The following is a 12135-nucleotide window of genomic DNA, read 5'->3' as shown; positions in this document are numbered from 1 at the left end:
CTGCGGATGGGCTCAACTATGAATGGAGAGAAGCACACAGTGAACCAGGACGTGGTGTTCCCAACCCATTCCCAAGCCTCCAACCTCTCCCCAGGGCAGCAGGAACGAAGGCAGAGCCGCAGGGAATGTCGGGACCGTCCCTTTTATCTCCATAATACCTGGAATTCTTGGGAATACCAGGTGAACACCTGGGAAATCCAAGTGGTTTACGAACAACACAACGCTGACACCACAGTTTCCTCGGCACAATAAAACAGTGAGGGGGGGGGGGAATAGCACAGCCAGGTGGGAGGCAGAGATTGGAAGCCCAGGGCAGAATTCCTGAGGTTTCCAAAGGGCCAAACCCCCTCGCTGTTCAATCCAATGGGATGAGGAGAGGTTGCACAAAGGAAGAGCACACAAGCCCTTAAGTGCCTAAACCTCAAGGTTTGCTTAAAAACCCCTCAATTCCCCCCAAAATCACATTAAAGGGAAAGGCTTCCACTGCCTGGTGGGATGAGAACTTGGAATATGTGCTATGGAATTCACAGGTACAGGTATGGTTTATCCCCCCCCCCCCAATACACCAGCTCTTTCCCACATCATTTCCCCCTCCCCTCCAGAGTTTAATCCCCATCTTCCTCCTCCTCTTGTGCTGCAGCAGCTTCCTCGCTTCCCTCCTCATCTTCTGCTCTCTGGTGCTCTCCTTCCTCAGGGAGGGATTCCTCTGGAGGCAGGGAATTCTGCTCCTCCACATTCCCTGCTTGTGCTTGTGCCTCAGCTGTCTCTGTCCCTGTTTCTTCTTGCTCCCCCACATCCCCAGCACGTTTTGCTTCCAGGTCCCCTTTGGCATCCTGGTTTTCCTCCTCTGGATTCTCCTCTTCCAGGTTTTCCTCCTCATCCTTGTTTTCATCTCCTCCTTCTGCTGCTCCTTCCTCCACGTTCCCACTGGCTCCCCCTTCTCCTTCCTCAGGCTCCTCTTTCTCCTCTGGGTCATCTGTGAAAGGATTCTCTCCCTGGAAAGAGAAGGCAAATCCTCATCTCCAAAACCCCCCTTCAAGAGCAGCTCCCAGGAAATTCCAGCCTCATGGAAGTGCTGCTTCCAGCCTGACCCCCATCCCAAGCCCCCCCCCAAAACCAACCAACCCACCCCTACCTTGAGGTACCGCTCCAGCTTCTTACTGATGAGCTTGTTGTTGAGAATACTCCTTGCAACCACGAGCGAGGATTTCTTGGATTGCTCCATCATGGCCTGGATGGGAGGGGAATAAAACCCACTCAGCTTTGCTCCTGAAGCCAGGAATGAGGCACAGCTCAGCAGCAGAGGAGAGAAACAGGGAAAACCTCTGGGAAACAGCCTGTAAATCATAGGATCAGGGCATGGTTTGGGTTGGAAGGGACCATAAAGCTCTTATACTCCAAGCAATGTCTAAGTTGGCCTTGAACCCTAGGAGGATGCCAGGGCTATAAAGCCATGAGGGATGAACTTGAGCCTCTGCAACAATGAGGATGAAGGAGATTTCCTCCTGGATTTCAGGAAGGGCAGGAACTAAACCCACCCGAACCCATGCTCCTGGGAGCCCCAACTCACCCTGCGGTTGTGGTTGTGGTCGAGGGACTTCAGGTGTTTCTGGAGGACGCCGTACTGCATGGGGATGAAGAGGTCGCAGGCAGCACAGTGGGCGGCCTCCACCTTCTTGATGAAATGCTCCATGCCCACGTCTGCAAACGAAGGGTTTTAACTGGAAAACAATCCAGGGAGCGGGGCCCCCTTCCAGGCTTTACAACGGCTCCGATCCCAACCACCTCCTCCCTTCCAATCCCAATCCCTCCTTATCCATGCAGCCTCCTCCCTCCCTACCCCTACAACCTCCTCCCTTCCTCCCCTCACCTTTTCCCTTCCTACCCCTACAGCCTCCTCCCTCCCTCCCCTTAAGTTTTCCCTTCCTACCCCTACATCTCCTCCCTCCCTACCCCTACATCTCCTCCCTCCCTCCCCTTAAGTTTTCCCTTCCTACCCCTACCTTTTCCCTCCCTACCCCTACAACCTCCTCCCTCCCTACCCCTGCAGCCTCCTCCCTCCCTCCCCTACAACCTCCTTCCCTTCCTACCCCTACAGCCTCCTCCCTCCCTCCCCTTAAGTTTTCCCTTCCTACCCCTACATCTCCTCCCTCCCTACCCCTACAACCTCCTCCCTCCCTACCCCTGCAGCCTCCTCCCTCCCTACCCCTACATCCTCCCTCCCTACCCCTACCCCTACATCCCTACCCCCCCCCCTTCCTACCCCTGCAGCCTCCTCCCTCCCTACCCCTACAGCCTCCTCCCTCCCTACCCCTACAACTCCTCCCTCCCTACCCCTACAACCTCCTCCCTCCCTACCCCTACATCTCCTCCCTCCCTACCCCTGCAGCCTCCTCCCTTCCTACCCCTACAACCTCCTCTCTTCCTCCCCTCACCTTTTCCCTTCCTACCCCTACATCTCCTCCCTTCCTACCCCTACAGCCTCCTCCCTCCCTCTCCTTACCTTTTCCCTCCCTACCCCTACAACCTCCTCCCTCCCTCCCCTCACCTTTTCCCTTCCTACAACCTCCTCCCTCCCTACCCCTACATCTCCCCCCTTGCTACCCCTGCAGCCTCCTCCCTCCCTACCCCTACAACCTCCTCCCTTCCTCCCATCACTTTTTCCCTTCCTACCCCTACAGCCTCCTCCCTCCCTCCCCTTACCTTTTCCCTCCCTACCCCTACACCCTACTCCCTACCTACCTCCCTCCCTACCCCTACAACCTCCTCCCTCCCTACCCCTACATCTCCCCCCTTGCTACCCCTGCAGCCTCCTCCCTCCCTACCCCTGCAGCCTCCTCCCTCCCTACCCCTACAACCTCCTCCCTTCCTCCCATCACTTTTTCCCTTCCTACCCCTACAGCCTCCTCCCTCCCTACCCCTACAGCCTCCTCCCTCCCTCCCCTTACCTTTTCCCTCCCTACCCCTACATCTCCCCCCTTCCTACCCCTACAACCTCCTCCCTCCCTCCCCTCACCTTTTCCCTTCCTACCCCTACATCTCCTCCCTCCCTTCCCCTGCAGCCTCCTCCCTCCCTACCCCTGCAGCCTCCTCCTTCCCTCCCCTTACCTTTTCCCTCCCTACCCCTACAACCTCCTCCCTCCCTACCCCTACATCTCCCCCCTTCCTACCCCTACATCTCCTCCCTCCCTACCCCTACAACCTCCTCCCTTCCTCCCATCACTTTTTCCCTCCCTACCCCTACAACTCCTCCCTCCCTACCCCTACAACCTCCTCCCTCCCTACCCCTACATCTCCCCCCTCCCTACCCCTACATCTCCCCCCTCCCTACCCCTACATCTCCCCCCTCCCTACCCCTACATCTCCTCCCTCCCTACCCCTACATCTCCTCCCTCCCTACCCCTACATCTCCTCCCTCCCTACCCCTGCAGCCTCCTCCCTCCCTACCCCTACAACCTCCTCCCTCCCTACCCCTACATCTCCCCCCTTCCTACCCCTACAACCTCCCCCCTTCCTACCCCTACAACCTCCTCCCTCCCTACCCCTACAACCTCCCCCCTTCCTACCCCTGCAGCCTCCTCCCTCCCTCCCCTCACCTTTTCCCCTTCCTACCCCTACAACCTCCTTTCTCCAACCCCAAACCACCTCAACAAACCACCTCTTACCCACAGGAGCGGGACCTCACCTTGGGTAAGATCCTGCTCCCTGTATATCTGCTGAATGACCGCGTTGATGTCCTCAATGGCTTTACGGCGCTCCTCGGTTTTCCTTGTTTTATTGGCAACGTATTCCTGCAGGGAATGAGGCACCCAAACCCTTGTAAGCTTTACTCCAGCCTCACTCCACCTTCTCCAGCACTTCCCTCCATGCTTACTTAGGGAAGCAGCTGAGGAGCTTGACAGCATCTCCAAGCTAATACGTGATGCTCTTTCCTATTCAGGATCAATTCCCAAAGGAGCCCAAGGCACAGCCATGGATCCCAGAGCTCACCTGGAGGAACTCTGCTGTTTGCTGAGGCAACTTGGTTCCAACAAACTTGAAGTGTTCCTTATGGAATCTGCTCTCCAGGTGACTGCTCATCTCGTCGTCGTAGAAGGTTCGGTATTTGCACAGCGAGCAAACAAACTGGATCCTGTGGAGAGGGGGGGGAAAGAGCCCCACATCCATCATTCCCGTTCGATGGCACCACGTTCCCACTGCATTGACTCCCTCCTTTCTACTTAAAGGGGAGCAGAGAAACTCATGGAAGTCTCCAACCCTTTGCACGTCCTGGGTTGCATCCCCATAGCGTGAGCAGTGGGTCCAAGGAAGGGATCCTGCCCCTGTGCTCTGGTGAGATCCCACTGGGATGCTGCATCCAGCTCTGGTGTCCTCAGTAAGAGGACACGGAGCTGCTGGAGCAAGGGCAGAGGAGGATGAGCAGGGGCTGGAGCAGCTCCCATATGGAAGAACATTGGGGATGGAGATGAGAAGCTGCGTGGAGAGCTCAGAGCAGCTTCCAGTGATGAAAGGGGCTGCAAGAAACCTGGAGAGGGGCTTTGGACACGGGATGGGACGAAAGGAACAGCTTCCAACTGGAAGAGGGAAGACTTGGACGGGATATTGGGATGAAGCTCTTCCCTATGAGGGCGCTGGGCCACTGGGTTGAATGGAGAAGGTTTGGCTGCCCCATCCAAGGGGCAGGTTGGAGCAAGCTGCTCCATGGAAGGTCCCCCTCCCCATGGCGAGGAGGGTTGGAACTGGAGGAGCTTTAAGGTCCCCTTCCAACCCAACCCATTCCATGACTCCCTGATGCAGGACTCCATGGCTCCAACTTCCTTGCGCATCCTCCGCCTTGCGTGTCCCTGCCCATGGCTTGGGGCTGGAGGAGCTTTAAGCTCCTTCCCAACCCAAGGAACAGCCAAAACCCTTGGGACAACCGGGAGCCAGAGGAACGGAGCCTGGCTGCCGGCAGTGCCGCCGCCATCCCAGAATAATCCAGCCGGGAGCCATTACCTTTCCACCATGCGATCCCGGTGCCTCTTCTTCTGCCTCTCGGGGGTCCTCTTGCCCGCCTGCAAGCGGTGCTTGATCTGGCTGATCTCCTCCTGCATTGTGAGGGCACCTGAAAGGAGGAGGGGGGGGAGAGCAGGAACAGAGCTCAGGGCCCCACCTCGCCCAAGGGAATGGCCCTGGGTAAGGTTAGTCAGGGGGAGGACTGAGCCCCACACAACCAAGGAGACCCTAAGGGGAGATGGGGCATCCTTAATGGGAGATAGGGCACCCCTAAGGGGAGATGGGGGTCCCTAAGGGGAGATAGGGCATCCTTAATGGGAGATAGGGCACCCCTAAGGGGAGATAGGGCATCCTTAAGGGGAGATAGGGGTCCCTAAGGGGAGATAGGGCATCCTTAATGGGAGATAGGGCGTCCCTAAGGGGAGATAGGGCGTCCCTAAGGGGAGATGGGGCGTCCTTAATGGGAGATAGGGCACCCCTAAGGGGAGATAGGGCATCCTTAATGGGAGATGGGGCGTCCCTAAGGGGAGATAGGGCATCCTTAATGGGAGATAGGGGTCCCTAAGGGGAGATAGGGCATCCTTAATGGGAGATAGGGCACCCCTAAGGGGAGATAGGGCACCCCTAAGGGGAGATGGGGCATCCTTAATGGGAGATAGGGGTCCCTAAGGGGAGATAGGGCATCCTTAATGGGAGATAGGGCACCCCTAAGGGGAGATAGGGCATCCTTAATGGGAGATAGGGCACCCCTAAGGGGAGATAGGGCACCCCTAAGGGGAGATAGGGCACCCCTAAGGGGAGATGGGGCATCCCTAAGGGGAGATAGGGCATCCTTAAGGGGAGATGGGGCATCCCTAAGGGGAGATGGGGCGTCCTTAAGGGGAGATAGGGCACCCCTAAGGGGAGATAGGGCATCCTTAAGGGGAGATAGGGCACCCCTAAGGGGAGATAGGGCATCCTTAATGGGAGATAGGGGTCCCTAAGGGGAGATGGGGCGTCCCTAAGGGGAGATGGGGCGTCCCTAAGGGGAGATGGGGCATCCCTAAGGGGAGATGGGGCACCCCTACGGGGAGATGGGGCACCCCTACGGGGAGATGGGGCGTCCCTAATGAGAGACATAGGGTGTCCCTAACGAGACATAGGGCGTCCCTAATGAGCTAGGGCAACCCTAAGGAGAGATAGAGCATCTCTGACGAGACATGGGGCGTCCCTGACGAGATATAGGGCGTCCCTAAGGAGAGACATAGGGCGTCCCTAATGCACCCCTAATGGGAGATGGGGCACCCCTAATGGGAGATAGGGCATCCCAAATGATAGAGCATCCCTAATGGGAGATAGGGCATCCCTAAGGGGACATAGGGCGTCCCTAAGGAGCCATAGGGCGTCCCTAAGGGGAGATGGGGCACCCCTAATGGGAGATAGGGCATCCCTAAGGAGAGATAGGGCATCCCAAATGATAGAGCATCCCTAATGGGAGATAGGGCATCCCAAATGAGAGACAGGGCCTCCCAAATGGGAGACAGGGCATCCCTAAGGAGACATAGGGCGTCCCTAAGGGGAGACACAGGGCATCCCAAATGAGAGAGCATCCCAAATGAGAGACCATCCCAATGAGAGACAGAGCATCCCAAATGAGAGACCATCCCAGTGAGAGACAGAGCATCCCAAATGAGACACAGGGCATCCCAAATGAGACACAGGGCATCCCAAATGAGACACAGGGCATCCCAAAAGGGGCAGGACAAGGGGTGATGGGTTCAAACTGAAACAGGGAAGTTCAGCTTGGAGATAAGGAAGTTGTTTCCTGGGAGGGTGCTGGGACACTGGGATGGGTTGGATGGAGGTGGTTTGCCTGCCCCATCCCTGGCAGTGTTCAAGGCCAGGTTGGATGGGGCTTGGAGCAAGCTGCTCTAGTGGAAGGTGTCCCTGCCCATGGAACTGGATGAGCTTTAAGGTCCCTTCCACCCAACCCATTCCATGATCCTATAATTAGCTCCACATGGACAAGTTTGGAGGGTGGGAGCAGAGGGAAGAACCACCCGGAAAGATTCCAATGTGGTTTCCCTGGAGCATCCCAGGAATGGGCTGGGCAACAAGAGCCCCCCAAGCATCCCACCAGGAGGTTTCTCCCCAGCCCTCCTGCTTCCCTCAGCTCCCTTCAGATATCCCAACCGATCCCATCACTCCAACCCAGGAAGCTCCATCCCAAACGACTCACCCCAAGTCAAGCCTATGGCACATGGGAAATCCAAGGTGGATCCCTACACCCCAGGCTGGGAGGTCCCCAACCCACTTGGAGCAAGGGCTCCAGCTCCTCCTCAGGAATTCCTTATCCCTGAGCAGGCACAAAGGATGGGATTTGTCTGACTGAATGCAGCTGAATGTGTTCCATGTCCCCATGTCTGACAGCTCTTCCCTGTTCTCCCCCCCTGGAATTGCCCTCTATGGGAAGGAGCTTTGCTTTGGAGCACAGGCACCACCTCACCTTTCTCCATCTCTTTTCCTTCTTCCTCTTCCCCTTCCTAGAAAGGCAAGGTTGGGAAGTGAAAACCCAGAGAAGGGGATGGCTGGAGGCTGCTTTGACACCTCCTCCATCTCCAACCCTCCTGGCATTCCGAGCTCTGCATGGAGGAGCAGCATCTCCATGGTCCCTTCCTGCAGGGACATCACTCGCTCTGCAGGAGAAGCCTCTGCCTGCAGACCTCATCCCAGCACACCAAAGGAGCTGGAGGAGGGGTTACTTCATCCCCATGCAGCCACACGACCTAATCCCACCCTCTGGCATTCTCCAATGGATCTGGGGGTTTTGTTCCCCACCTGCTTTGGGAATTACGTGGGATTTCAGGGATCTGCCCTCACCAGAACTACAGCTTTGAATGCTGAATGAGGTACTCACCCCTCTGGAGCCTTCCTTCTCCTCTTTCTCTCCTGATTCTCCTTCTGTTCCCTCCTCTGGAAGGAACAACAGAGTCAGCACAAAGAGCAGGAATCATGGGAACAACCACATTGGGAAAGCCCTTCAAGCCCATGCAGTCCAACCCTTACCCCAGCACTGCCAAGGCCACCCCTAACCCATGGCACTGAAGGCATCAGCTCCATGGGTTGGGAACACTTCCAACCTGCTCCAATGCCTGAGCATCCTTTGGGGAAGGAATTGTTCCCCATCTCCATCTAAACCTCCCCTGAGGCCATTCCTTCTTGTCCCATCCCTTGGGAGCAGAGCCCAGCCCCATCCTGGCTCCATCCTCCTGTAGGGAGCAATAGGGTCCCCCCCCTGAGCCTTCTCCTCTCCAGATGGACACCAACAGCTTCGGCCCCACATGAAATCCATGGCAACTCCCACATTGGCAAATCCCAGTGCCAGGAAGCTGCTGGGCTCCTACCGTTGCCCGAGTCGGAGTTCTCGGAGCCGTCCGTCTTGGCTGCTCTGCCCTCGGGATCATCGGAGCTGTTCAGGAGCTTCCGCTTCTTCGTGCTGGGATCCTTCCTGAGCTTCTTCTTCTGGGGCTGGGAGAGAAGAGGAAGGAGTAAGAGGGATCCCTTCCACTACACCAGGAGGCTCCAAGCCCTGTGTCCAACCTGAGCTTGAACAGGGATGCTTCATCCAAACCTTCTCCAGCCAACCCATCCCAGTGTCCCACCACCTTCCCAGGGTGGAACTTCCTTATCTCCAAGCTGAACTTCCCTGTTCCATTTGGAACCCATCACCCCTTGTCCTATCCCTGATGAAGCTCCCTCTGCGCATCCTTGGAGTCCCCTTCAGACCCTGGAAGTTGCTCTGAGGTCTCCATGCAGCTTCTCTAACCCCAATGTTCTCAACCCCCCCATCCCATAATGCAGGAAGGGCTGCAACCTTCTTCCTCTCTTCAGGAAACCGGGATTTGGGGATTCAAACACCCCACGTCGAATCAACCCAGCGCAATCTCTGTGTTCCGCTTAGGAGATAGCACCCCACGAAGCCAAACCACATGGAATTAGCACTTCCCAGCGTGTTGGAGGCCACATGGAGCTGTTGGGAATGATGTCCAGGAGGACATGACGCAAACACTTACTTTATAATCCGAATCCCACATTTTCCAGCTCCTCCTCATGCGCTGCTTCAGCATCCCTCCTCCATAGCGCATGCTCCCCTGGAAGCCTCGCATCCCTTGGAACATGCCGAGTTCGGGGATGATGTTATGGGAGAAGAGGGAAGGAAGCCTGGAAGAGCCTTGGGGACCACGGGATCCCATGGCCTGCGGAGCCTCGTTCCATTGCCCGCTCATCCGCCCGGGATACGCCGATGCCAAGGGCCTGTTGCTGCGGTTTTCCCGCCCCCAGTTCTGGCCCCGTTGCCCAAAGTTCTCCCGAGCTCGGGCCTGGAATTGATCCCGGCGATTCCCATAGAAGCTCTCGTAGGGCCCCTCGTAGGAGCCGTCGTTCTCGGCCTCGGCCTCGCCGTACTCATAGCCGGCCCGATAGACGTCGCGCTCGGCCGCGGACGGCCTCGAGTCGTAGGAGTCGTACCTGCGAGAGGCAGCAGGGAGGGATGGGCAACAGGGACCCACCGAAAGCCACCAAAAAGCCATCAAACGCCAAGGAAACCCATTGAAACGCAACCAAACCCGCCAAAAAGTCATCAAAATCCAACAAAACCCACCAAAAAGTCGTCAAACGCCACTAAAACCCACCAGAAAGCCAAAGTCCAACAAAAAGTCGTCAAACGACAACAAAACCCAAGAAAACCCAGCAAAAAGTCATTATAAAGTCAGCAAAAGCCAAGAAAACCCAGCAAAAAGTTATCAAAATCAAACAAAACCTATCAAAACCCAAGAAAAAACACCAAAAAGTCATCAAAATTCAACAAAACCCGCCAAAAAGTCATAAAAAGCCAAGAAAACCCATCAAAAAAAACCAAAACCCACCAAAAAGTCATAAAAATCCAACAAACCCCACCAAAAAGTCGTCAAACGCCACTAAAACCCACCAGAAAGCCAAAGTCCAACAAAAAGTCGTCAAATGACAACAAAACCCAAGAAAACCCAGCAAAAAGTCATTATAAAGTCAGCAAAAGCCAAGAAAACCCATCAAAAAGTCATCAAAATCAAACAAAACCCATCAAAAGCCAAGAAAACCCATCAAAAAGTTATCAAAATCAAACAAAACCTATCAAAACCCAAGAAAAAACACCAAAAAGTCATCAAAATTCAACAAAACCCGCCAAAAAGTCATAAAAATCCAACAAAACCCATCAAAAAAAAAACAAAACCCACCAAAAAGTCATAAAAATCCAACAAACCCCACCAAAAAGTCATCAAACGCCACTAAAACCCACCAGAAAGCCAAAGTCCAAAAAAAGTCGTCAAACGACAACAAAACCCAAGAAAACCCAGCAAAAAGTCATTATGAAGTCAGCAAAAGCCAAGAAAACCCAGCAAAAAGTCATCAAAATCAAACAAAACCCATCAAAAGCCAAGAAAACCCATCAAAAAGTTATCAAAATCAAACAAAACCTATCAAAACCCAAGAAAAAACACCAAAAAGTCATCAAAATTCAACAAAACCCACCAAAAAGTCATAAAAATCCAACAAAACCTATCAAAAAAAAACCAAAACCCACCAAAAAGTCATAAAAATCCAACAAAACTCACCATCATAAAAAGCCAACAAAACCCATCAAAAAACCATAAACCCCACCAAAAAGTCATCACAAATGCAACAAAACTCCCCCAAAAGTCATAAAAAGCCAACAAAACCCATCAAAAAACAACAAAACCCACCAAAAAGTCATCAAAGCCCATCAAAAGCCAACAAACCCCACCAAAAAAGTCATCAAAATCCAACAAAACCATCAAAATGCCCCAAAAACTCCGCAAAAAGTCATCAAAAGTCAGCAGAATCCACCAAACTCCATCAAAACCCAAGAAAACCCACCAAAATCCATCAAAAACCCACCAAAATCCATCAACACCCAAGAAAACCCACCAGAACTCACCCAAATCCACTAAACCCTATCAAAGTCCACCAAACCCCATCAAAAACCCACCCAAAGCCCCCAAAACCCCATGTTTTTAGGGGTCTTTTTCACTCAACGGATTCCACTTGCCATGGGCCAGGCCATGGAGCACCCAGAGGTGGTGGCAGAGCCTCAAGGCTCCACTGGTGGAGGAACCTTTGTTCCATGGGGGGGGGTTAACCCCTTTTAGAGCAGTTGGGTCCTTCTGGCCTCGGAAAAGGTGGGATCATGGGATCATGGGATCAACCACATTGGGAAAGCCCTTGAAGCTCACCCGGTCCAACCTTTATCCCAGCACTGCCAAGGCCACCCTTAACCCACGGCATTCAGGACCTCAGTTGCATGGGTTGAGAGCACTTCCAACCTGTTCCAATGCCTGAGCATCCTTTGGGGAAGGAATTGTTCCCCATCTCCATCTAAACCAACCTTGAGGCCGTTTGCTCTTATCCCATTCCCTTGGGAGCATCCCAGCCCCGTCCTGGCTCCATCCCTCCTGTAGGGAGCAATCAGGTCCCCAGTGCCCAGCACAAGGGGACCATCCCTGCACTGGTGCTGCTCCAGGCCAGGATGGTGCTGGAATTCTTGGCTCCAAGCTCAAGTTCAGCTCCATCAATCCACACCCACAGCTCCTTTTCCATAAGGAAAACCAGCGCTGCACGGGGCTGGCGTGGCCCAAGTGGCAGGTTTAGGGCTGAACCTCATCCCATAGATCCAGATCCCTATGGAGCATCCCCCCCATTAGTCCCCATTGTACCCCATTGCTCCCCATTATAACCCATTGTCCTGCTGTCTCCCCTGCAGGAGGTGGGGCACAGAGCTCCCCATTGTACCCCGCTGAACCCCACTGTCCCACTTACTGTCTCCCCCTGCAGGAGGTGGAGCGCAGAGCCCCCATTGCTCCCCATTATAACCCATTGTACCCCATTATAACCCATTGTACCCCATTATAACCCATTATAACCCATTGTACCCCATTATAACCCATTGTACCCCATTATAACCCATTGTAACCCCATTATAACCCATTGTAACCCCACTGTACCCCATTATAACCCATTGTACCCCATTATAACCCATTGTAACCCATTGTAACCCATTATAACCCATTATAACCCATTATAACCCCATTGTAACCCATTATAACC

At 54.3% G+C, this 12135-nt stretch overlaps 1 protein-coding gene across 1 annotated transcript; it reads right to left on the bottom strand.

Annotated features, from left to right (window-relative positions):
• Positions 1–409: 409 nt before the first annotated feature.
• On the bottom strand, positions 410–9563 carry AKAP8L (A-kinase anchoring protein 8 like). Its single transcript, XM_062609338.1, has 10 exons — positions 9048–9563; positions 8379–8502; positions 7892–7947; positions 7481–7517; positions 4996–5104; positions 3991–4132; positions 3686–3791; positions 1571–1701; positions 1136–1231; positions 410–995 (listed from the first exon to the last, which is right to left on the bottom strand). Exons 1-10 carry the CDS (start codon positions 9561–9563, stop codon positions 606–608), a joined length of 1707 nt encoding a protein of 568 aa, XP_062465322.1. The 3' UTR covers positions 410–605.
• Between the last annotated feature and the right edge of the window lie 2572 nt (positions 9564–12135).

This window comes from Pezoporus occidentalis, unplaced genomic scaffold (assembly GCF_034315485.1).
Source record: "Pezoporus occidentalis ecotype Australia unplaced genomic scaffold, CSIRO_AGI_Poc_V1 ctg1369, whole genome shotgun sequence".
Lineage (NCBI taxonomy): Eukaryota > Metazoa > Chordata > Aves > Psittaciformes > Psittacidae > Pezoporus > Pezoporus occidentalis.
This window is presented reverse-complemented; position numbering and strand designations above follow the sequence as displayed.